This window comes from Etheostoma cragini, chromosome 5 (genome assembly GCF_013103735.1).
Source record: "Etheostoma cragini isolate CJK2018 chromosome 5, CSU_Ecrag_1.0, whole genome shotgun sequence".
Taxonomy (NCBI): Eukaryota; Metazoa; Chordata; class Actinopteri; order Perciformes; family Percidae; genus Etheostoma; species Etheostoma cragini.
The window spans coordinates 13,317,987-13,344,099 of record NC_048411.1 but is presented as its reverse complement, the minus strand read 5'-3'; the positions used below and the strand labels follow the sequence as shown (position 1 = coordinate 13,344,099).

General features: G+C 40.7%; 3 protein-coding genes across 4 annotated transcripts in view; 2 read left to right on the top strand and 1 right to left on the bottom strand.

The window, feature by feature from the left end:
• The first annotated feature begins 1 nt into the window (after position 1).
• On the top strand, positions 2-20,905 carry tbx5b (T-box transcription factor 5b). 2 transcript variants are annotated; one of them, XR_004656720.1, is made up of 8 exons: positions 2-189; positions 505-624; positions 1,979-2,126; positions 3,567-3,719; positions 5,801-5,892; positions 6,889-7,142; positions 8,288-9,933; positions 20,895-20,905. XR_004656720.1 is itself a non-coding variant. In XM_034872242.1 (7 exons), the coding sequence occupies exons 1-7, from the start codon at positions 80-82 to the stop codon at positions 8,863-8,865; spliced, it is 1,455 nt and encodes a 484-aa protein (XP_034728133.1). In that variant the 5' UTR covers positions 2-79; the 3' UTR covers positions 8,866-9,958. The 2 variants fall into 2 exon arrangements, 1 of the variants encoding a protein (XP_034728133.1); XM_034872242.1 differs by lacking the exon at positions 20,895-20,905 and having other exon boundaries at positions 8,288-9,958.
• On the top strand, positions 20,428-25,206 carry cfap73 (cilia and flagella associated protein 73). The gene is made up of 7 exons (XM_034872244.1): positions 20,428-20,637; positions 20,791-20,926; positions 22,286-22,378; positions 22,507-22,698; positions 24,192-24,413; positions 24,533-24,691; positions 24,782-25,206. The coding sequence occupies exons 1-7, from the start codon at positions 20,609-20,611 to the stop codon at positions 24,914-24,916; spliced, it is 966 nt and encodes a 321-aa protein (XP_034728135.1). The 5' UTR covers positions 20,428-20,608; the 3' UTR covers positions 24,917-25,206.
• Positions 25,207-25,505: 299 nt separating this feature from the next.
• Positions 25,506-26,113, bottom strand: part of iqcd (IQ motif containing D) — a 3,519-nt gene continuing 2,911 nt past the window's right edge. The window contains exon 5 of the mRNA XM_034872243.1: positions 25,506-25,963. Coding sequence (XP_034728134.1) covers positions 25,682-25,963 — 282 coding nt within the window. The 3' untranslated portion in view covers positions 25,506-25,681. The remainder of the gene's footprint in view (positions 25,964-26,113) is intronic.

The window sequence follows — 26,113 nt, the reverse complement described above, 5'->3', positions numbered from 1 at the left end:
GATACTGTATATGCTTAAGGCCTACTTCTTTAATTTCACTGCCAGAAGACTTCCTCTCTAGTTTTTGTGAGCCCTGTTTATGTGTTTGTTGCAGGGGATGGAGGGAATCAAAGTTTTCCTCCACGACAGGGAACTTTGGACAAAGTTTGATGAAGTGGGAACAGAAATGATCATCACCAAGGCTGGGAGGTAAGACCTTAGGAGGAAGAATCCATTATCTGTTGATTAGAGTTATATACAGTATAGATAATTTGGTTTACTTTGGGAATATTTGATTTATCAATTTGTTTTAATAAGCCAAAACGAGATAGATTGTTATGAGCCGCATGTCAGTTTCAATAGCCTACTTCTGGGACCAGCATGTAGTCTGCGTCGCCAGGCCTCCGGGGACGTTGTCTCAGAGGAGACAGGCTGTTTATTATAACTTCAGGTATTTTTCGGAATCTAAATATGTGTATGTTTGAAAAAGAATACTGATTTTTTTCCTGACTGTGCTCTTTGTAGGAGGATGTTCCCCAGTTACAAGGTGAAGGTTACAGGACTCAACCCAAAAACCAAGTACATCCTCCTGATGGACATTGTCCCCGGGGACGACCACCGCTACAAATTTGCAGACAACAAATGGTTCGTATAGCAACATGTAGGCTATACGTGTGTAATGGACGAAATCCAAATTTAGAAGATTACCCCCCCCTCCACCTACCCCACACCAAAATAAAAAATCGAATAAGCATCCATCCATGGAGTCCCGGTGCACAGGTCAGCTTTCCCGTAGACCCTATTGATTATTAATATGTCACCATGTAAACATCGTTTACAGAGGAAATAAACGATAAAGCAACCAACTATTTTAAATAGATAATAAGTAAACAACAGTATATTCCTTTACTTTTGGAGAAAAAACATTACCCCAAAATTACCCTATGGATTATCATTAGAAACTTCATCCTTAAACCTTTTGTAAAAAGAAATCAAAGAGTTGTGGTTTTACCCTCCACTCCCTCCCTGCCTCTAAAGGTCGTGTCTTTCTTGCAGACTGGGATGGCCTAATTCCCTGTGTGTCTGCCCGCCGGTTAAATGAAGGGTTCACCGGGCGGACAGACAGCACAGACCGGATTAAAGTCTTCCATTCTATGTTTGTTGTGCTGGGCGAAAATCCGAACAGACCACTGACTCTACAGTGGGATCCGTCAGTGCTCTGCCTCTTCAGAGCATCAGACACTGGGTTCCACAAAGTAAGGGGCCGGAAGCAGGAGAATGCACACTGTGGATCCACGTAGCGTGACACAAATGCGTAATGGAGGCGAGCGGTGTTTACAGAGATACGTCGGTGCTGGCCTTCAGGCAATTTTAAAAGTTTCGAAAGATTTTTGTGTGGGAGTGGTTGATTATTCCCATCAATACAGGCGGCAAATTTGTGCAAAGTGAAGTTATTTGACGTTTAATCACAATGGTAATATGTATTAAAGGCCTTTAATATTTGGCTTTATTGATTACATCACCCACTTTTTATTTAGTGTGATCTATAAAACGTCAGATGTAAACATAATGAGACACTCACCTGAGTAAGAGAAAATAGTCCAATCGTTCATAGATTCGATAGTTAAAATGTTGTTGGATGTTTGTGGTCCTTGCATTTTTTTTATTTTTTTGTGTGTTGCGTTTTTCAGCAGGTTTTTAACAACATCTCTCAGGCACAAAACAGCCTAACAAAGGCTACAGCAACTTTGTAGGACTTAATTCGGGTTGACTTAGCTAAGGCCCAGATGTGGATATGTGTGTAAACTTTAACTTAAACAAAGTGCATTTTTGGATTGTCTAATTAAGGCATCAGGCATTGTGCAGCCGACGGCAGTGCGGGGCTGCTGCGCCATGGGGCGCCGGACGGAGCAGTAGGCTGGTACGACGAACCACTGTGAACCAATGAGTGTCAATGTCTGACCGTTTTCTGATCTGTTGCATTTCCTCTGCTGTAAAGGTCGGTGACGGGGAAGGCTGAGCCCGCGATGCCCGGGAGGCTCTACGTCCACCCGGACTCTCCCGCCACCGGGGCTCACTGGAGCCGCCAGCTCATCTCCTTTCAGAAGCTCAAACTCACCAACAACCACCTGGACCCCTTTGGACATGTGAGTCTGTCTTCTTTACCTAATGTGGTGTATTTCTTCAGAACAAGGAAACATGTTCTTGGTCTGCTTGGATTTAAAAAATATACTGTAGGCTATAGGCTATATATACTATAGGCTATTTATTTGCCCTTTGAATGGCTGGACCTGTACTTTTATTCCATAAAGGCCTAGTCTGGCAATGGGAGACTTAATATAGGCCTAATAAAACGACACAAAAAACAAAGGCCTAAAATAAGCAATAACAATGGAATATTGGCCATGTCAAAAAAACATAATATGCATTTTGAATAATCAACCATGAGTGATGTTTTTGATTTGAGAAGAAGTGTTAGGCAGACAGGCGTTGCCACATGTAGCTCACTCTCGGTAGCCAATCAGCACGAGGCTAGAGCGGCCACACTCCTGACTCAACAGAGAGACTCGTGCCCGCCATGCTCAGTCTTTATTAGTCCAGTTACCAATACTTACAGTCAGAATCTATATACACCTATTTCACGAGGCAGTATGGTGCAGGCTACACCGCGAGAGCACGTGAACACGGATTGTTAATGCGCGCGCGCAGAAACAATCTTTTAAGGGTTGTTGTTATAGAGGAAATTATTTTTAATGACTCTTAAACCCATTAGCCAATGCATGTCACTGGTGGACACGTCATCGCGATTAAACTGAGCCCTCCTGGATAAACAAACATGCTCGCGCCCGTGCGTGCGCATACACTGAGGGCCGTTATCAAATAAATAATGAATAAAAACACTTGTGGAGTTGCTGTGTCGTGGGAAATAAGATTGGCGCTGAAGTGGACACCAAGTGTGACCTCAGACAACGTTCAGGAAGTAAATCTTCATTTCACCTAAAACCATCTGAATAAGTCTGCCAGGTTGATCATCAGTGATTCCATCGAATTATATTTTAAAATGTAGGCCTACCAAAATGTCACCCCACGTGGAGTATAATACATGGCCATGTTTTATTTAGTTGTGGATGAAAAGAAAATGGGCACGGATTAAAAATAAATGAACTGTGTAACACTTGTTTCACTGATCAATTTGTTTTAAGGTGGCTACATCCTTGGTTCCATGCATGGTTTTTGATTGGCATGATGATAAAAAACAAAACAAATATCAACGTAAATCATTTACCACGCTACACATCTGAATCAGCCATTTTTTTTATTACATTCATGCAGTAAACACGACATCAATATATGTGTATTTTGTAATCCTGGCTATGACAAAATACATTGTCTTGGGGGGGATGAGTTGGCTCTTACTGATATAAACATATGTCATGAAGATGAATGTCTTCCAAGAAATCTGGGTACCTTGACATGAGTTGGGTTTAGGCTCCAACTGGCCTCCAGTCCAGGTCCCAGCATCTGCTGGTGGGAAACATGACAGGTCTGTCAATCTCACCTCCTCCATCTCCTCTATCGCTGTGTAGATAATACTCAACTCCATGCACAAATACCAGCCTCGCCTCCATATTGTCAAGGCAGACGAGAACAACGGCTTTGGCTCAAAAAACACGGCTTTCTGCACCCACGTCTTCCCTGAGACGGCATTCATCGCTGTGACGTCCTACCAGAACCACAAGGTACGCCTTACACACCCAGAGCACCAAGATACTCTGCTCTAACTCTGGCATTTCACATCTGATTGACCCGAGGTTCAGTGCTTTGCGATACCAGTCCCCCTTATGGGATTACTGGTATAGCTGTCTTATTTAATTGGTGTCTGTCTTGTGTATCTGTATGTTTTCTGTTGTTGCTGTTGTATTTTATGGACCATGAGTCTAATAATAAAGGCTATCTATACTGTTAAAATATAGGAACTACTGGGAAACCCCACGTTTTAGAAGGGTGCACTGCCACCAAAACTCTTTTATGGGTTAACCTAATACAGTGATTGCAAGTTTAAAAAAATGGAATACAACACAAAAGTGATAGTTAGACATTACTTGCTGCTTTTTTAAAGGCTAGAGGCTACCTCATAATTATCCTATTAATTATGAATCTCATAGTCCTATGTGTACAAATTAAAAAATCTGCTGTTATATTTGTGACTATTTAGAGGAGTGTATAAAGATTTGCCTTTGGTCACTGACCACACACAAACTTCTATTTCTCCCACACACACACACACACACACACGCATGCCCGCACACAGTCACACTCACACACACATTTTCTTTGTTTTTATTACTGTCTGTATTTTGTATCCAGAAAGTCAATTTAGATTCTTCTTTGTTTATGTGGCCCTTACGCAAATGCCACGCATTTGTAAATATGTCCAAAATAAGTTGTGTGTGTATATATATGTGTGTGTGTGTGTGTTCGCGCACGGGTGTGTGTGTGTGTGTGTGTGTGTGTGTGTGTGTGTGTGTGTGTGTGTGTGTGTGTGTGCGTGTGTTTGAGAATGTGTGAGAGTGAGTGTTGGTCTGTAATGATCTGTTTCTTTCCCTTGATCCTGGATGATCCCTTCTCTTAGTGAAGACAGATTGCTGTTTTGCTGGTTAAGTTTTCAAAAGATAACTTTGATTTGATCACATTTCTTAACCAAACATTAATAACAAATAAATAAATAAATTTCCTTTTCCTTTTTAGTTATACCTTGTTAGTAGGCCTACTTAAAAAAGCAGAGGTCTACATTTTGCACACTTTTATCTACAGCTTCAATAAGGTGTTCTTTTATTTATTGTATAAACAAGTATTTAATCCATTATGCAATCACATTCATTTATTTAGAATAGTAGATGCAGTTTTTAGTTTATAAAAAAGTTTTAAAAAAGTTATTCATATTTTTATGTATAAAGTTATTGTAATAATTGTTAACAGTTGTTAATTGTAATTGTTGTAACTGTCTATTTTATCAAAATGTCTTAAGTGTAAGTAAGTTAAGCTAATGTAATCAATTCATATTTTGTATTTTAAATTACTACTAATTTATAGTATTATTATTATTATTTTTAGCAGCAATAGCATAAGTAGTAGTAGATAAAGTGACCATTGAATTGGTTTTGAGAATTAGAAAATCCTTAACGTTTGTGAACTATTACAGATGTGTAATTGAATGTGTAAAATAAAATCTTAAACTTTACATTTCAATCGCACATGCAATAAAAAGTACTATTGAAGTCCCACTATTAGTTCCAACCTTTGTGTATGGAAGAGTTGAGGCAGTAGTTTGGTGGAGGCTATCAGTATTATCGGCACTTCAAAGTTTGTTTGGACCCGAGCTCGTGTCAGATCTTCAGTCCACTTGGCTGCTATGTGATGAACACCCTGTGCAATAGTTTCCCTCCATGACATCACTGAGAAAGGTTTGAAGACTTAAACATCAAAGCGCGCAGCTTTGGACCTCTAAAAGCTTTGGTCTGAAATCCTTAAACCTGGTGACTGTTTGGGTAAACAGTTTATTCTGTGTCAGCTGGCGAGGACACTGTCCGCTCCGTTAGAAATGTCAGCAGCTGAGGAATGTTGGCCGTGCACAGCTTCAGCAGCGCTGCTTTTAACATCTGCAGGGCCTCTCACTAATAGTGAACTGTTTCAGGCAATGAAAAGAATGGTTTAAAAACTGAAAGTGCCTTTGTGTGTCTGTACTTGAACAAAACTGTGTTTGTTTGCACCTCTTGTGGTGTAACGCTTGTGTCTGAGCTTTTCTATTTTTTGTGCTCAGATTACACAGCTGAAGATAGAGAATAATCCTTTCGCTAAGGGCTTCAGGGGCAGCGACGACAATGAGCTGCACCGCATGGCCAAGCTACAAGGGTGAGTGCAGCTTTGTTGATGCCTGCGTTTGTGCATGTGTGTGTGTGTGTGTGTGTGTGTGTGTGTGTGTTTCCAGCATCTACGTGTTTGTTGGTACTCATAGGATAATAATAATAATCCAATCCATTCTTCTCACTGAGGATTGTTATGATGGGGTACATATGGTCTAAGGTGTGTGTGTGTGTGTTTGTGTGTGTGTGGGTGTGTGTGTGTGTTTGCCATTGTCACTTAAAGGTTGATCTTAGCCTAAAACCTCGACCAGAGCGTGCAACAAAAACATGACACACATGGCGTCAGTTCCTGCATTGATAGATAGATAATATCACGTTGCCGCTGGTCTATTAGACTGTCACTAAGGATCAGCTGATGGCCCTACATGGTGTCTGTTTGCATATTAAACTAATCTCCATTCAAGCACTTTGGCAGGTGGTTCAGATATTTTAATAAGTCAATGTGAGAGGATGTTGCTGAGGGGAGGGGGAGGAAGAAAGGAGGAGGGAGAGAGGTTAGTATTAAATGCTGCAGTGCCACCCCTGTGTTACTGTGCTGCTGTGGTCGGTGGAGAGCAGAGGAGAAGAGAGTCTATCTGAAGTGACACACGGATGGATGTTTATTTTTAGCACGCCGTATTATCTCACAACAGGACTGTGTTTGTGTGTGTGTGTGTGTGCATGCGTGTGTATGTGTTTGTGCGTGTCCAGCATGCATATGCATGAGTGTGTGTCACTGTCTCAGCGAGGGTCAGGGAGATGTGGCCCGCTGTCCCTTACATACCACAGAGTTCACCAATAGGGCAGTGTGTACAGAGAGAGATCAGAGCTGAAAGGGTGGGGACAGCTAAGTAGACTTGAAAGAAAAGGAAAAGGAGGGGAAAAAAGCACACACAATACAACCAGGCAGAAATAAATGTAACAGAAATACCTGTACAGAGACTGGAGAGGTCGTTTTAGTTGCTTCTGCTGTAATTCTCAACCCACCTCCACCTCTCTGTTTCAGTAAGGACTACCCTGTGGTCCCTCGCAGTACTGTCCGTCAGAGAGCCTGCTCCACCACGAGTCCCTTCAGTGGGGAGGGTCGGGGTCTGCGAGGTTCCCCCGAAACTGTCGGATCCCCCTACAGTTGTGAGAACGGCTTGAGCAGCGGCAGTCCTCAGGAGCTGCTGAGGGCTCCCCCTGCACACTACGCGCTGCCTCATCCTCACCTGCAGCACGGCCAACAGCCACAAGTCTCCCACTGCACCAAGAGGAAAGGTAGGAGGAAGCTGTGTGTCTCTGCCCTCAGTACACTGTGTAAGAAGAAAATGATAGCCTATCTCAAGCTGTAAAAACATCTCAGCTAACTCCCTGACAGAGGACTGCAGATATGACTTATCTAGTTTTCTTCTAATTATTGTAATACGTTATGTCATAGTGACAGTAATTGAGTCCTAAAACTGGTCATTTCTCCAACTTGTGATTCTGTGCTAAATTAATATTATTTAATAATTAAAACAGTATGTGTAAATGTCATAGTATGTGTCTGTTGCGGTTTACCTGCAAAATGTGAAAGTAAAAGGACCAGTCCTGTGATATTCCTTTTTTTTTGCACATTGAGTGTAAATATACATACATTCTGTTACTGCTGGCTATCATCAAATATTTCAAGTTTTAAGATTGATCTCTCAACTTTCCGTATTAAAATCAGAGACTTAAAATGTAACTTAGTTATTTGGTTTTTAAGATGTTAATCATTTAAGTTACAGCTAAGTCACAGCATCTTCTTAGATATGCAGTTACTTCTTGGCTGTTACTGGCATTCAGTCCGTGTTTGCAAACTGTGTGTATTTAGCATCAGATTTGCTAATGCAGCAGCTGAATGAATGAATAAGTAAGTTGTTCTCATGTCTGGTCATTTACATGGTTAATTCAGACATATTGATCAACAGCTAAAAGAAAATTGGTATGATGTGCAATTCTGGCTTTTAAAATCTGGAATATGCTACTACTACAGTATAGTATACCGGTACCCTATATACTTTGTAGTTAATAGGACTGGGTAGGTTTTAAATGTGTTATTGCAAAACTGATACTAGGCTACTGTATGTTAACTGAATGCATCATTAACAAATAAATATATTTTCAATAACTGTTTGGTTTGAAAGTATAAACCTTTTTCTTCTACAAGACCCTTTTTCAAGCCAAACGTTAACTTAATTAGTCTAAACTCATGAGCCAAATAAGCAGTTTGCCAAAATAAAATACTGTCTTCTTTCATTGGTAAAATTATGATTTAAATCTGAAACTATTGTTGTTTGAAGTAAAAAATTCTGCTCTGAAACTTTCCCAGTTCTCACTTGTCATTAGCACTAAATAAAAAATAAACAATGTCTTGTCTTTGTCTGTCTCTCTCTCTTCAGTGGAGGAAAACTGCTCTTCAGGAAACCACCAGCACCTGTACAAGAAACCCTTTACCGGTGGCTCTCCAAGTGAGGGCGAGTCTTACTATCACCCCTCCTCCTATCCTCCTCCTCCGCCTGGTCTCTCCGACATCCCACTCACTGACTCCCCTTACAGCTCAGACATGGTGCAGCGTCAGGCGTGCATGTTCGCCAGCTCCGAGCCCAGACTGGATGAACTCAACTGTACATCCTGGTCATACACCTGCCCGCTCCCCTCTGCCATGACCCCCATGAAACCCTACCCCCCTTACACCCCTCATCCTCCTTACAGCTCCAGCCCTCAGGGTTCTCGACTCAGCACTGGAGCCCACCAGAACTCTCCGCCGCTGGGAGAACACATCGCCCACGACCCCTATCAGAGCCAGAGCTCTGGACCTCCATCCCAAAGCTCCCAAACCATTCAAAGCAGGCAGCTGAGCTCTCCGCTCCGAGAGTATCCTCGCTACACGCGGAACCTGTCTCCTCCTCTCTACCACACCCTAGAGACGCATACACACATCAGGTGTGGCGTCCCAGAATGGAGTGCAGCCTCCTAACTGAACCAGAGGACATTCCCGACAGACTGATTAGTGGGCAGAGATTCCTCGTCTCAAACTCATTGACCCTTCTTTCTGCACTTCTGAAATATACGGACACGGATTTTAACTTTGTAAAATAACTGTTAAAAGTGTGATTTTTGTGCTGTGTGAAGAGGTCTCATTTGTTCCTCATGTTGCTCCCCTGTGCTGGATGGAGCACTGGATTGTTAAAAACTGGACTTGGACATCCATGAAGCTTCAAGAAAAAGTCTAAGCAGCACAATCAAAGTTTTACCTTATCACCTTTCCATAACCCAAAGACTGGTTTCATCCAACGGTCTCCACTGTGAGCCCTATTAAGGCCGGGCCGTGAACAGCACTAGGCTGTTTTCCACTCAATGAATCACACATTCTTCATTGTTAACGATGTAAATTGTGACACACTGTCACACAGGCAGTAATATTTACTGACCAAAATAATCTCGGCTCTCACAGCAGCCGGAGGGAGACTTTTTTTCTTTAGTGGAGCAAAGCACAGCTCAATGCTCAGTCTCAGTGAAGGAGAAAAGGCAGGAGTTTGTGTGTGCGTGTGCGTGTGTGTGTGTGTGTGTGTGTGTGTCTGTCTGTGTGTGTGTGTATGTGCATCTGTATGGAAAGCCTATGTCAGCTCAGCTCAAGGATACTATGAATGCATTTTCAATGAGACAGCCAGTAGTAGCTGCAGGCACTGCACCATAGAAATAAACAGTTTGTTTAGACCCTGCTACAGGCTGAAAGACCTGTAAACACAGCTTCCACTGCATTCTGGGTAAATGCACAACTCAGCCTCACACAGCTGTCACCGCTGTCCTCTCAGTCACCCCCAGCTGACCAACCAGCTTTCTTCTTGCACTGAGAACCAGCCAATGAACACACACCTCTCTTTTATCCCCAGCTGACCAGTCAGAGCTGGAGCACAGCATGTGTCATGTGTGCGTGTGTGTGTTGTCCCATTTTTGTTTGTTTCGGAATTATTCATGAGTCCAGTGGTGATACATTCAAGGATTGCTCAGCAAATAAAAGAATCACAGTGCTGTAAACGTGACAGTGTTTATACAAAAACTCTTTAAAATATATTTTTGGTCTCTTTATTTTGAATCTAAATACTCCTTGTCAGGTCCAAACAGCATTTCTCCATTAATCACTTTGACAAGATTGTGTTAAATACATTTCCCTGCAGATTTGGGTTGCGTGACTTTCCTCCTTTAAGCTAACTGTAAAGAAAGATTTTGGCACTTACTGTGCAAGCTAAGATTTTGGTTGATTGTAGTGTAATAAATCAGTATTTATGTTTCTGCCCATGTGTTTTACATGCAGTGATGTAAGAAGGTGCTCCAACAAAAACAAACCATCAGTATGTAAAGAAGAAATCCTCATCATTCCTTGATATGTATTTCATTTGTACGTGTGTGAGTATGTGTGTGTGTTCCGAGATGTTTTTTTATAGTCTTGTTCTTGTTATAGTATTTATTACTCTAGATTTCTAAAATTACAGTTTGTTGTTAACTTGTGAAACAAGACAGTATTGTTCAGAGATATTTGCTTCACTTTGAAGGTTTGTTTCTGGTTTCACCCTTCATCTCCAGGTGGTGATAAATAGTTGTGCTAAACAAACTACATTTTCTGTTCCATGGAAATAAAGACAGATTTATATACAAATATGGGTGTCATTTTAGAGAATTTTGTATAAGTGAACATGTTATAGTGTTCTTCTTTTTGGGATTAGACAACAAACACAGCAGAGACAAACTATTAACATTCCCAGTGGGTTATTTAAAGTACGTTCAGCACTCCCGGAGTGGAAAATCTCTTAAGTGTGGTGCAGTTTATCAGTTTCACTGCATGTATCAATATGGAGGACCTGATAACAGCGGCCGGAACCTTTTCCCAAATGTATCAAAAGTGTCCAACGATCTCATTTAACTACGTCGAGAGGATTGTTCAAAGTGTAACATTTTGTGCTATGCTATCTTATCAAGTATAAGGGACCCCTGTGTCTCCAACTCTTCCACTCAGCAATGAACCCCCCAGAGTGGTGTGGGTGCTGTGCATACCTTGTCCGCCTCCTCTTATCTCTGACAGGTTGTTTGGCATCTCCACTCTCCACCAGCTGGAGCCCCTCACTGATGCCCAGAGAGGGGTGGGGTCGATCAGGATGCAGGACAAAACAAGTTGGGGGTGCGTTGGTGGTCCTCCCCTCTCCCCTTCTCTTAGACTCCCATCCAAACTGACATTCGCCCTCCCTCCTCTTTCTTGACATCTCATGTTTCTGTGTCTCTCACAGCAAAGTTAACCTCTTACACCTGACACCTGCTCAGAGTTTACAGCACGCTTATTTTGAAAGAACAAATGGACGTGACATGCAGAGATTTATTTAGAAAAAGCTGCTAAATCATTAAACTTCTAATCCAGTGTATATACATTTAATTGCATGGTTAAATGTAAGTTGTCAGACCTCCCTCTCTATCTTCTCTTTTTCTCCTCCTTTTCTTTCTCTCGTACACCATAAGGTCAGAGGTTAAGCAGGCAGCTTTTCAGAGGGTCTTTTCCTCCTTAACCCTTCGTCTCCAGACAAACTCGGGCCAGGATGAAGAGAGGGGGAGAGGAGGGGGGGGAGAGTGAGGTCCCATGCAGGGGCCTCTAACTCTGAAGATGGATTGCATCACTTCATGATTGCTTGTACAGTAACAGAGCTTTGTGATGACTTCTGTATGGCTGGGACTTAGCTGGGAGAATAAAGCTTTGGGTAAAGTGGTAAAGTAATATTAAACAGAGTGTGTGTGTGTTTGTGTGTGTGATGGGCCTCAATCCATCTTTGGAGGACTTTCTCAGACAAACTGGTCGGACACTAGATTGATGAACCTTTGTGATCAAAGAGCTTAAGTGGTGGTTAACGTTATCACCTCCCTTCCCCCAACACACACACACACACACACACACACACACACACACACACACACACACACACACCCTTCTACATATTTTACTTTTTTCATCCTTATCTTTCTACCTTGGTTTCTAACAGATGCAGAGCACAAACAACCACATACACACATACTGTTTTTTCCCGGTGTGCACAGACAAGACAACACATGTCAGAGAAAGACCTACATTTTTAAATGTCACACATTTGGCCTGGAGACCTAAATGTTTGTATAGTGACTACAATGGGATGCTTATGAAGGTTGCTCTATTGTGTTAAAGCAACTGCCCGGTTATGCAAAGCAATATCTTTTCTAAAGTGAGCTTTTTTAAAAGGCATCAAAGACTTATTTAAATCTTATTAAATTACAGCCTGAACTATTGGTTTGAATCTATAAATGTGTATCTGGAGTCTCTTGCAGGACACTGAGAGGCATTTGTGTGATGTCTAGCATTAGTGATGCCATTTTGTGTGGAATAAGTGGTCTGAGATGGAGTATAATTGGTAAAGTTGATTATAGTTCGTCTCTATGGGTCTGAGGGTGCTCCGTCTCTGTGGCAGTAAAGGGCGACAGCTCAGTCCCTCTTGACTAGCATGGCACTAGTTAAATAGCCTTTACACTGGTATGCCACATTCAGGAACTAGAGAAAGCTTGGCTTTAGGCAGTTTTCATGATTCAAAAATTTGGATTAAGGGTACTGGCTTGACAACAACGACAACCAAAAACAGCGACAAACGCAGCAAAGCTTGTCCAAATGTTTTTAGAAATTCTTTAGACCAAGTGTGATTTGAACATTGAGAGGGCATTGTAGTGAAATGGGTTGATGGATACTAAGCCATAAGTAACTGTGTATTAGTATCTGTAAGCACTGTGTGGAACAAAGAGGACAGCACAATGGCAGTACAATAATGTAAAACAATGAATGCTTGGCCATTACACATGGTGCAACAAAGTAGGATGGTGGAGGTTTATTTGAATGATACTATCCATCCTTGTTGTTATTTAAAAGCCACAAGAATGGTCTAATGCTGTTAAGCACAGTATAGAAACAAGACTGAGACTCAAAGCTAATTTCCCCCTTAAATGAGAGTTTATGGCTGAAACAGCCCTGAAATCACTGAAGTAGATCTTAATATGAGCATAAGGGCTGTCAAGGATAAGAGGCCAAGAGGAGTGTGCTTGTGTGTGTGTGTGTGTGTGTGTGTGTGTGTGTGTGTGGGGGGGGGGGGGGGGGGTTGTGTGTGCTTGGGTTGTCCTGCATGTTGCGTCTAAAAGACAAAGGGAAAGGTTATGGGTCAAACTAACAGCAGACAGGGTAGTCCAGGGTCAAAGGGCTCAGACTAACCTGATCAGTGATGGTTGTTTATCTGGCCACCCTCGAACCGTCCCACTGATGGAGCTGCCTGATCTTTCCCTCTCATGCTTTCAGACCAGTTCAACAACTCAGGGCCAGTTTTGAAGAACGGTTGATCCCCTTAAAAGAAATAAACATGCACAGGTCATATCATCAAATGTTGTTGGCCACACCATGTGGCCGTCATGTCTTTGTCTCTCTGATTTACCCCTCACAGTCTCCAGTGGAAGCAACGCTTTTAAAAAGGACACTGATGTGAGCAATAATAATTGTTTTAACTCCTAACATACCAACAAGGTCCAAAGACCGGCAGCCAAACCCACATGAAAGGGTGGAAGGGATGGAGGCGCTCCCACAATGGGTGGTGGTGGGGGTTGTGGGACGTCATGGAGCCAATGTCCCGTCTGATTACAGCCAGAGGACTGGAGAGGCACGCTAATCCTCCACACACACACACACACATACACACACACACACACACACACACACACACACACAAATATAGATACACAAAAACACTATTTGAGACAAAGACACGCAACCAGCAAGACAGACAGACATGCACACACAAATATGCTCAGACAAGAGATTACACCCAATATCCCCCAAACTCACTCTGGCCCCCCTCGTCAGAAAGGACACAGCATAATGATATCACCACAAGCAGGACTTCACTTTGCCGATCTTTTTGTTTTATCACTGTGGAGGCCGGCCGTGGCCCCTCACAGTCTCCCAGTTTTGAATAAAGAAAGGTTGTCAGGTCATTGTCGTGCGTGTACCCGGGACCATAGCCAGGACTTACAAATTAATACTCTGTCAAGTTCTTGCAAAATCACACCCTCTCTAAAATATTTTTTGTAACTTCCACAGAAAAAGCCTTGATTGTTTTTTTGTGTTTAACTCCCAGTCCACAGTGTCAGGAACAAAAGTTTGGTGCGGAAACACTGATTGGTTTTTATGACTTATGGCCTTAGAGCTGCTATAATCACTCACTTGTACAATGCATCAAATGACAAAAGGAAAACAATGTGACAACGTAAAATGTATCACTTTTAGTAATGAACAACTTCACTGTTTTGGTTCACTCTCATTGCTCTCACAGTGAAAAAGCTTTCCAAAAAAAATCAATGACCACTACCTATTCAGCACCAAACTGCAGATAGACACAGCAATTAGCTTTAAAGAAAGTAGAGCACAGCGGCTTCCCGCAGGAGTTAGTAGAGACCGATACAGAGGTAAACTGTCATGTCTGGTCCCTGGGTCAAGTGTCTGTGTGTAGATGGTTTTCCATTTCCTGTTTTATTTTGTGGTCTCTCCGTTCTCTTATGTGTTGTCTTGTTTTACTTCCTGCCTTTGCCGTCATTATTGTCTGCCCAGCCCTAATGTGTTACTGTTCCTGATCCCTTGTGTCACCTGTCTTTTGTTACCTGTGTATCGTCTCTGTGTTTTCTTTGTGTCTTGTTGGATCGTTGTTTCTGTGTTCTGTTCTGTGCTTCTCTGGTTTGGTTTGGTATGTTATGTTCGTCGGTGTTTCAGTTTCTTCCTTGTTCCTGGTCTTGTGCTACCCTGAGTGATTTTAAACATATTTTGCCTGCTTCACCATGACTCCCTTTGGCTTCATTAAATCTATGAACTCTACACTGCTCTCATCAGTCTGCCTTTGGGTCCATGCCTCGCCTCACTCGTGACATAAACGAGATTGGATATGGGTCTTACATTCAACTCCAAATAAAAGATAACTTGCTCCATATCGACTGGAAAAAGACAAAAAACAGAGTCCACACACTAGTTAACACTCCCATTAAATCACAGTCCTAAGAGGAGCTTGATGCTTGAAACGTCACTTGGTGGTAATTAAATATATATTCATGATTCAGACTCTTTTTTCCATCCGACCAACAGGCCAACATCAATATCCCTAGTGCCCCAGTGCTAGCATACCTAACACCAAGGCCTTGACTTGTGTCCTTTAGTCCTGCATGGGCCTTATAAGGTACTTTACATCAAGTGTTCCAACATCCTCACATGCTATTGCCACATACTGTGGTTAAACCCAAAAAGTGGTTTCCCTTCTTACATTTTTTCATGTGAAGGATTTTTAGTTGCCTGAAAAGGTGGAAGTTTTTAGCATTTCAAAAGAAAAACTGCTTGTCTTATTTGATTACATTAACAGATATTATGTGTGCCAGCTGGAACAAAAATTGAGGAATCTGTAAAATATATTTAACATGTGGTTGTATTAAAAACTGATAAATACTATGCTTTCATCTGCCTTTTGTAGAGGACCCATGTGCCCGTGCATCCCCTAGGAGGCTTCCCTCTCTCCCTGAATTTTGGTTTCCCATGCTATCCATGCTTGTCAACACTAGTGTACAAGCATGTTTGCAAACAGGCCAGACAGGACCACTGCTGTGAGACGAACACAAAACACAAACATCAATAAACAAACAAATCCATTCACACATCCAGCTCCCTCCAAAACACTGCATGCACACCCAGGCCGATTTTTAAAGCACTCACTCAGCCTGCTGTCAGATGACATTGCTTGCCAGCAGCAGCATTGTTTTGTTCATACTCGGTGCATTTCTGCAATCTTGTCTCATTAATAATAGATGGTGTCAGAGAGTCGCTGGCCTCTCTGTCTGACAAGGCATTAGCATAAACACAGACTTCCTCTCAATATCTGTTTGCACCACACTGATGACCTTTAATTATGGATGTCTATATTTGTTACCTGTCCACTCAAGTGTCTGTGTGTGGGCGTGTGTGTGTGTGTGTGTGTGTGTGTGTGCGTGTGTGTGTGTGTGTGTGTGTGTGTGTGTGTGTGTGTGTGTGTGTGTGTGTGTGTGTGTGTGTGTAAAGGTCCAGTTTTTTTTTCCACAATTAAGAATTTAAATAGAGGCTTGAAAATGAGATCAAGAGCAGAATAAAACCAAGAAATCGTATCATAAAAACACTTTTCTAAGTAAGGTGATAATAAAGAAATACAATCAAGTCAGAGCCACAGGAAAGAACAGTTGGGCAGAATATGCAGGGAGTAAGCTTAAATGGAAACAAGGTAAAAAACTTGACAACACTTATTCAACATTTGAAAATGAAAGAGGAATTGAGTCAGGAGCAGTATACTTCATTGATCCCCTCAGGGAAATTACATATTTGCAGAAGCTCACAGTCAAATTCAAGGTAAAATAAGAGTAAGAAAAGAGCAAGATCATAAGTGTAAATACGTAAATACGTACCATACAATAAGACATACATGTTGAGAATTTACAGAGAGGGTAAATGAAAAAGGAAGAGTTATTAACTTGACAATGATTTAGATGTGCAATTACTGAGGAACAAGAGAGGAGCTATTTACTACTGACAAGCAGTGTTCAAAACTCACACAACTTTGATTTAGATATTACCCAAGAGCCAGTGGTCTCTAAATATCAGCATTATTTTCCATTTGTTTTAAAAGCACATGGATTTAAAAAAAGATATTGGATGCAGATATTTAGATTGAGTGAGGGTTATTTAGCTTTGTGATGCACTGGAACAATATATGTGCAACTTAAGAGGAGGTCTAAGGGGGAAATGGGTTACATTAGGGTGTGTCCTCATTGGCTTTATGCCTTCCATTAAAGATTCTGACCTCTTCATCTTATTCTCTTCATCCTTCTCAGCTGTTAAAAGGTCTGCCGGTGTTTACATGGGTGTTATGTCTCCATCTCCTCAGCCTCACACTGTGCCCATCACCTGACACAACATGCTTTTCTTATAATAGCATCATTCCATTAGTATTAATAAAGTACTGTGTGTGAGTGTGCAGCAAGCCATTCATTCATCAAAAATGGATACGGCGGCATCTCAGCCTGCAGCTATCTGTGTTGTTGTTTTTCCCCTTCATTGCCTTTTGGTCATGCTGTTTCTCTTTCTTTCTTTTCTATTTTCTCTGCTCATTTTGTGTGTGTGCGTGTGCGTGTGTGTGTGTGTGTGTGTCTGCTGTGTTCACTTTCAGCAGTGCTATCTTCGCAACACCTGGCAATTATTACGCAAAAGCACACAACATTTCCATTAAGCGTGCTAATGCCACCTTGCTCTGTCACCATGTGGCACTGTGCTCTCAGTGTGAACATGTAATGTCAAATAACCATTAACTACATCCTACATAGCTCCTATTTACTTTAAAAGGGGACAACAATACATATTTAGGCATTAAGCAAATATTACTGTAAAGAGACTAATATCATCTGCTTTTTTTTTACCACATGGTCTATTTAGTGGCTGTTTTGGAGCGTTTGATCACCTTACATGACCTTTATCAGCAGGTGGAATTGTAGATGTTCAAATCTCCATTTGTTCCTGAGCACTTCAAAGACCTCTCATTGGTGTTGGTTTAAAAGATGAGGTTCAAAGTCTGTTCTTGATCACAAAAAAAGCACATAGGAAAACAATGTTACCACAAGGTCCATTTAGCAGCTGGTTTGGATCTTTGGATCGTCATCATTGAGCTCAACAGCTGCTTCTATTGTCAGACATCAACTTTGAACCTCGCTTTTAAAGATCAGTTCTCAAGAACTGTGTGTCTTTGGTGGACTTTTATAGACACACAACCAGTTCAGATTTTTTTTATACTTGTTATGCATCTTCAATGAGTCAAAAACTGTAGCCATCAGGTGGGATCTCGGCCAGAATGCACCAGATTAACACATTAAGTCGTTATTAAAGTATTTCAAGGAACCACATTATTCTTTAAAAAAAAGAAAATCTTTACATTTAAAGTATTTCTCTGTAAGATTAAATATTTACGAATAAAGAAGAAACAAATACAAATGCAGAAATCACTCATGTGAAATAATCCAATCTCTCTTTACTTTGGCAGAAAATAGAGAGTCAATGGAAAAAACCCATTGCTCATAATAAAAAGCTGATTGAGAAAATAATGCCCAGGGCCCTTGAGAAGTGGAACTCACCCCTCTTAAAGGCAGGGTTGGTAATGTTGAAAAGCTAGCAAGAAATGAACCATCTCCCCGGGGCTAGGTTTAACCCCTCCCCCTGACCTGCGTCGTATCGCTGTGTCGCTACGTTGCTGCGTCGCTACGTCGCTTCATTGCTACGTCACTGCTTCAGGGAAGAAAGGACCTGAGCTTGTCTCATTCACCGGTAGACAACCACCTAAAATGATCACACCAAATATTTAAAAAAAACATGACTAATGTTTGCAACGCATGTACATTGAGCTTAGGCTCATACACGGGAAGGGTAGCACACGCGCAGTGGAGAAAGGAGGCATTTCATTGGTTCTTTCCACGCGGACCACGAAGCAGGGATTGGTGGTGGTTTTTACAGGATTACAGCTACAAATGACTTTTGTAAACAAAAAATTCAGAACCTGTCGGTGCACGATCCATCCTGCCTGCACGATCCGTTCTGCGCACGTGCAATATGTTCGTGCATGCGCAGATGATACCATGATGAACGCGGATTTACGACACTGCACGATCTGTTCCTATAGACAGTTAGAGAATGTCTGTTCGCCTCCACCGGAAAGCTAATGTTAGTATAGCTAACAGCTAATTTGGCTAACCAGTAGCTGAGACAGCATGTAAAAAAGACCCTCAAAACTTAAAATAACCATTACAATTGTGCTCATTTAAAATACAATCACTCAATATTTGTTTTTGTTATTATTATAAAGTCTTGATTTAGCTGTAGCCTGCTTTTCCGACTGTTTAGTTTGAGAAACGTTATTTTAGGCTGAATCAAGCTGTCAGCTAGCGGTTAACCGAATTAGCTGTTAGCTAAACTAATGTCATTAGCTTTCCGGTGGAGGCTAACAGCAGACCGCTACTGTGGAACAGATTTTGCAGTGCCGTAAAATCCTGGGAAATCCTCGTACATCATGATTTTCATCTGCGCGTGCGCTAACACATTGCACATATGCAGAACGGACCGTGCAGGCAGCACGTATCGTGTACCGACACAAAGACAATTTTCAGCAACATATAAAAAAGTGTATATTGGAAATAGTTATTAATATTCAATAGTCCCAAATTTCTAATCAAAAAAGGTACAAATGCTGATGTTTGGGTGCACACCATGAGTTTGTAATGACAGAACCACTGACAGGTCAGGATTTTGTTTTTTTTCAAACGTGAAAACACGTTTTCAGAATCCAATAAATTAGGCCTACATCTTTTCATTCGTAGCAGCCTAATTAATGATTTCACACAACTGTTTTTTTTCTGACATGTTTAAAGCAAAGTTCTTCATGTTTGCCTGTGTTTGTCTGTCAGCATGGTGAGGAGCATGGTGTGTAACCACATGCTTGCGTGAAATGTCCAGCATCGTTCAAAGTGTCGGCAGCAGAAAGGTGTGATATTAAGTGTGATTTCTGTGCTTGTGTGAAAACATCACACATCTTCCTGTGATTACACTTGTCAATCAATTGTCTGAAAACTCATGTCACTTAGGTCTGCTTTACACACATTTTACACACATGCTGTTCAAAAGTTGTAATCATCTGTTATATTGATTTAAATAGTATAATTCAGGTGCCAAATGTATTATTTACATTTGAAATAGTTTTGGCCACAAAACAAGAAGAAATAAATGATTCCAACGTCAATGGTGTCCTCACAGTGTTTAATGACAGGGGAGAGTGGTGTTGTGGTATGGACTGGTGGTATGGACTGTGTTGCTGCATCAAGTGGGGAAAATTAACGTAATCTCGATCAAAATTAATATCATGTATAGGTCAGATACTCAATGTGGAACAAATAAAGAAAACCCTGATGAGGTCAGCCTATTTTTGGACCCAGCCCATCAACGGTTAGTCCAAATGTACCAAAGGCTCTGGCTTGGGGCATACCAAACTCATGGGCCAATGAGCCAGTGGCTGTTTTGTCTGCTCAATAATCAATTGTTGTGTATTGATGTTAGATACAATTAGCCTATTAGTAGCCTATTTTGTATGCCTTGAAACAGGTCTGGAGGTGATCAAGCAACCATTAAACCTTTGGTGTATTTGCTTGAAAAAATATTTAAATGATAATAGATTATTAAAATAGTTGGCAAATAATTTGGCATCAATCTACTAATTGATTAATCTGCCTTTCATTTCAGCTATGATTGAAATAATGTATGAGTTAGACTTATAGAAAGATCTTTTACATTTGAAATTCTAGTTGTCAATTCATTTTATGGACTAACTACATCGAATGATCATAAAAGACCTTGTTTTGAAAGTTGTTTTTCTTTGCACTGGACCGGACTGTGCCTTTAACAGTTCCTGGTTTGTGTTACCATAGAAACGAAGTGACGAAGACGCTGTCCATGGTCCGAGCTCTCGTAGAAAAGTTGGAAAACAAGCTAGCTAACCATTGACAGCAGGAGGTAGAGTAAAACATGAAGATTTTCTTCATTAACTCTTTTTGAACACTTCCAAAGACAACAAAGAGTCATGAGCGTCCGGAAGCAGCTTTTTTCACAGTGAGTTTTTTGGAGTGGTTCGCCTTGGCGGAGCGTGTGAAGCCCACAGACTGTATGGGCCTCTAGCGCTAATATATACAGTGAAGTTCAGCTCGACTCGATCTGAGCGCTCTACGCTACTAGTTAACCTTTCTACAACTTGTGTGTGAACAGGAGGTCGCCTGCGGGGGCGAGCCGCGGCGTGGTGACAGGAGGATCTCTACTTGACAGGAGCTTTGTCCTTTTTGATCTACAGAAGAGCCGCAGGGAAGAACAAGATCTTGATGCAAAGCAAGAAGAATGCAAACAGGTAGAATATTTATTGTAGGTGACTAACGTTAGTCTTCCACACTAAAAGCTAGCTACGTTTTCCTTTTAAAACGAATAGGTTCGGTTCAATTCTTTGCAATAACCCAGTAACGCTGTGTCTCTAAACAGCACCTGTTTACTGGTTCCACTTTATTATTCCACCTATTTAGTATTATTCATCATTCTCATTCTCATACCTCACTTATTATTTATTATTTACTAGTTATTTATCATTATCATTCTCATATCTCACTAATTATGTATTCATCATTTTCATTCCCTATTCCAGAACTGTTCATAATGTTCATAATATTCACATTGTAATACAATAACATAATACTATTTATTTATCCCAGTACGCTTTGCACTATGCTCCACATTTAAATATTTTTTGTTGAACTCTTCATTGCACTCATGCCTCTATATTGTGTCTGTTTAGAGTATGCATATATTAGTGTGTATGTATTAGTGTGTATATATTGTTTGGTCGTTTTGTATGTGTAAGCACATTGTGAGCAATGATGCTCCAAAGAAAAAATCCTCGTATGTGTCCTCATACCTGGAAAATAAATCTGATTCCGATTTTGAATCTGATTCTAAATAGGCTATCTTTTGCTACACGTTTATGTCTCGGGTCCACACTACTCTGGAATTTGGAAAGTCCAGGGTTGTTGTAGTCTGGACGGGCAGAAACCACCCCATGGTTAATTAGCTAGGTTTACACACCTTTCAAGAATGGTTCCACCTCAACACTCCAGGCAAATTAATCCCCGGTCTTCCTTTTCCCTATTGTTGTTTTTTCTCCAAAGTATGTTCTGTATTTTGAATTTATACATGCATGCTTTTCTGCAGAAAAGGACAATCTGCTTCCTGTTTACACCATCATGTTTACATCATGTGATGTGCGTTGTCAGATGTGTAATATCGTTTTTTGTTTCATCCATAGTTAATATAAATGGAAATTAGTTCTGCTACTGGAGCTAAATCGCTTGTGGGGACAGAGATCATTTGTGTTTAAAAACGCCGTTTAAAAATGAAAACGTAGTAGTGTAGATGTAGGGCTACAATTTCAAATGATGTTATATTAAAAACATATCTTAAACATTCCTATTCAAAATGAACACATTTAGACCGACATATTCTTAGTATCCTTTTCAATTGTATCATGTTATAAGCCATTAGACTACTGAAGTAAAAATAAAAATGTCAGATATATTTACAAATGCATTGTGGATATATGTTGATGGTAATGCATTATGAATGGTTATTCATTTAGGATAACTGAAATTAAAATGATAACTAGTAACATCTGGATTGTGTGTATCTGAAAAGTTTTCATCTGCTGTGTGTTTTAATGTAGATATTGGAGAGTTTGCAACAGGGCATACTTGAGTTGCACGAGGAGGCTAAGAAAAGGAAGGAGTTACACTTGACCTTTGATGAGTTTCTCAAGGTACAGTAGAGGACCCTTTCACACACAACTCTTGTATGAGCCTGTACATAACTTTATTGGATTTCATTTTCTTGGCTGCAACTGGACAACAACAGCCAAACTAAATCCCACTCTCTCCCTCTCCACAGAATGAGGATGCTGATCAAGCTGCTGAGAAAGCAGAGAAGAAGAGGAACGAGGTGCTTCAACTGGAGGCAGAGCTGGAGAGGCTGAAGGTGGAGTATGCCGAACTGACAGAGAGGAAACAGGTGCTACAGCGCCAGGTCCAGAGACACTCTTCATACAGGGACTTCATAGAGTGGGTGGTCAAAATGACAAAGGTACTGAAGATTTCGTTTTTTACATGGCGAAAGAACTAAATGTAAATGTATTTATTGTAGAAGAATAGTATCATGAAATTTTCCTTTTTACTAAACCATCTGTCAGTTAATATCTTTTTTACAGTTAAATTTTTTATTGCGAAATGACGTTCCAGCCGTGTGCAAAACTCTGACCCCAGTCTGCATTACCAACAGTCAACACACACTGTCACTCAGAACACACAGAGTAAAAACCTTGGCATCAAACAACAATTCATAAATTAGAAACTTTTAATCTTTACAGTTTCAATCATTAAGTGGCTTCACACTACTCAATAGTTTATTTAAAGAAAAGAGTGAAATTCTGTCACAAGACCATTTTTATTTCATAAAATATGATTTTTTTTTATGTAAACAAGAAGGAATGAAAATCAGCAGTTTGCTTCATTTTAATTTTTCTGTAGTAATTTATGTAATGACTGGGAAAAAGTGCAAGACTAAAAAGTATGTAATAACAAAAAACATTGGATGTCCTGGCTATACATCATCTATAGATGTAAATAAATGTGGTGTTCCCATTGCTTCCACCTCCATTACTTTCTGAAAAACAGTAAGTCCACAGTTTTACTAGAGTAATTGTAGTGTTTCACACGTTTTTTATAGCCGTGTATGTAACATCAGAAATCCTACCTGGTCATGTTGACATCGTTGCTCCTTCATCTGTTTACTGTTTCTCTCGAACAATACAGTGTATAATTGATTCATTCTTACAGTGAATGGTGTTTTTTTGTTTCCAAAAAACATCTTCCTAAGCTTTCCCTATAAACTATACAGTATATACAGTATGTCTTCACTAACAAGTCGTTCAGCTGAAATTGCAATCAGCAGTGTTTGAAATGCACCAGACAGAAATCCATTCTGTTTTGAATGGATTTTGCTGTATTACTGTTGTTTTTTCAATTATGGATATTTTTATAGCTGTGTATGTAACCTCAGGTGTCTTACCTGGACATGTTGGTATCTTTACTCTTTACCTATTTCTCTCAAACGGTACAGTGTAAACTGTTGTTTAGCAATAAAAAAGAACTTTAAACACAATGTGTGTGTATTTTTGCTGCTCTGAAAGCACAAACTGCCCAACAGGTTCCTTCAGACAACCCCAAAATGCAAGTATTTTGTAACTGAACCACTCATTTTTGACCCCCGGGAATTGTTTTGTCATGGTGGAAGGCATCCCTTTATCTTGACTCATCTTGTCTCTTGATGATGGCCTAAACAGTAGCTACACTCAATAAATATATGACATCGCTGTGTGAAATAACACCTCTGGCTCTTTCCCCCTAAAGATGAATGTTATATTTCAGAAAAGTGCAATAATTAGGGTTATGTTTACAGGGGTGATTTATGCACATTTTTAGTTCTGTGTTTAAATAAAAAAGCTGCAACTGGAGAAAAGAAAAGAAACTGTAATGTGTGTGTGTGTGTGTGTGTGTGTGTGTGCGTGCGTGTGTCAGTTTGATAATGTGCAGGCGATCACAGGTCATTTAGAGAGTCTTCTCCACTTTCGGGACCATCTTTATCAGAGGGAGAGCAAGGCGCAGGAGCAGGTCAGCCAGCAGAGAAAAGCATTGCTGTCACTGGAGGACCAGCATCACTTCCTGCGGCTGCACAAGAACAACCAGCTGTCCCAGCTTCAGACCGAGCTAGAGAAGACGCGCTCTGAGGCTCTAACATGGGTACCAGACATGAAACCGGGTCAAAATCCGGCACCAGAGCTAAGACCAGATGGAATGTTGATTTAAAGATTGAACAACCATCTTTCGTGTGGAATTTAGTTGTCCCTGTCTTCACACAGGAAAGGAAGTGGAACCACATTCAGGAAACAGCAGCAAAGAAAACACTCCTACTGGGACAGATTAAGATGGCGACCCTCAACCTCTATGAAATGACAGGTGACTTATTGGAAGAGGAAGAAGTTGTGGATATGAATGACACAGAGAAACAGCTGGACAAGGTATGTACCCCAACAGAGCCGAAATGGTGATAAACAGCCAGAGCAACAGAAAACGATCAACATACTTCTGTCCTACTGTCTCCTTCTTAGGTCAAAATGTTCATCCAGGACCACGAGGACATAGTAAAACAACAACAAACTTCGTCACAGAGACAGGAAGGACAGAAGAAAGACAAGCCCAAAAAGCGTATTGTAAATCAGTGTAATAAACATGCTCCACTCTGAGTGACACCAATGATTTGTTTTCATGTAGCTCCTCATTGTTATTAACAAGGCCAGATTAGAAGTTCTGAAATGTATCTGATACTGCTAACTACACATGTGAGGTTCACTTGTTTTAACTTGATAAATACTGTGTATCTAGTAGCAATATCCAATCAAGTTTACTGTTGGTGGTTCAATCCACAGCTCCTCCTGTCCACATGACAAATGAATGAAATGTAATGTACACTCAGAACACAAAGTCCTGTACTGCCACCCTGTGGCCAATACAGAAAACAGCAACTGGTACACCCAGTCAGTTCCTGTTTTTATTTATTTTATCATTTATGTTAGCTAATGTGTTTTCAGTTGAAAGTTGAGGAGGGCTATGCTTGCTGAAGTCATTAAAATAGAAATCCATGCAATTATAAAGTGGTGCAACAAGCCATTTGTCAAAACATTTTTGTTGAGGTCCACTGGTTTAAAGAAAAGTTTTTCAAGTGTTTCATTATTTGCCGCAAGACATTATCTAAATGTTAAATGCTGCTCAAGAAGAGTTGGAAAGTGCTGCAGTACTTTAGATACTGTTGTTCACAAAAAGAGTAAAAGTTTATAACATAAAGAACTTTATTGAGAACAACACATATATGACAAACGCACACTATTTATGGAGTATAACAGTATTTGCTCAACAGTCTCTCTTTTTTTTTAAACATCCAGAACCATTCATGCTCTAGAGTGTGTGTGTGTTGTTGTAACACCAGAGTAATGAAACTAGTCAGCGGTTGTTTATTTGGTCTTCTTGCCTTTGCCTTTTTTGGCCTTCTTGCTCTTGCCCTTGTTCTTCAAGGCCTTGCGAGTACTGTAGCCTCTCCACCAGGCTTGGGCAAAAATAGCAGCTTTGGTCTTCAACTCCAGCTCCCTCAGAGCCTCCCTTCGCTTCTCTTCTGCCAGCCGACGCTTCTCCTGGATCTGGTTGCACTCAACCTCTAGGGCAGAAAAGGGTGTCTTCAGCTTCATCAGCTCCTCCTCTTCCTTTTCATAATCCATTTTATTCAACTCCAAGTTGGCCTGGCATAGAGGCGAGTAAGCGAGATGGTGATTGTGAAGAAAATGTAAATCAGAAATGTCACAAAAATCTTTACTAAACATACACTCACCGGCCACTTTATTAGGTACACCTGTCCAACTGCTCGTTAACACTTAATTTCTAAGCAGCCA

Coding starts and splice junctions, on each gene's coding strand:
- tbx5b (XM_034872242.1), top strand. CDS start 80: ATGTGTTTGTTGCAGGGGATGGAGGGAATCAAAGTTTTCCTCCACGAC. Junction 190..504: donor ATCATCACCAAGGCTGGGAG/GTAAGACCTTAG, acceptor TGCTCTTTGTAG/GAGGATGTTCCCCAGTTACA. Junction 2,127..3,566: donor ACCTGGACCCCTTTGGACAT/GTGAGTCTGTCT, acceptor ATCGCTGTGTAG/ATAATACTCAACTCCATGCA.
- cfap73 (XM_034872244.1), top strand. CDS start 20,609: ATGAGCGTCCGGAAGCAGCTTTTTTCACA. Junction 20,638..20,790: donor CGGAAGCAGCTTTTTTCACA/GTGAGTTTTTTG, acceptor GTGTGTGAACAG/GAGGTCGCCTGCGGGGGCGA. Junction 24,414..24,532: donor GCTCTGAGGCTCTAACATGG/GTACCAGACATG, acceptor GTCTTCACACAG/GAAAGGAAGTGGAACCACAT.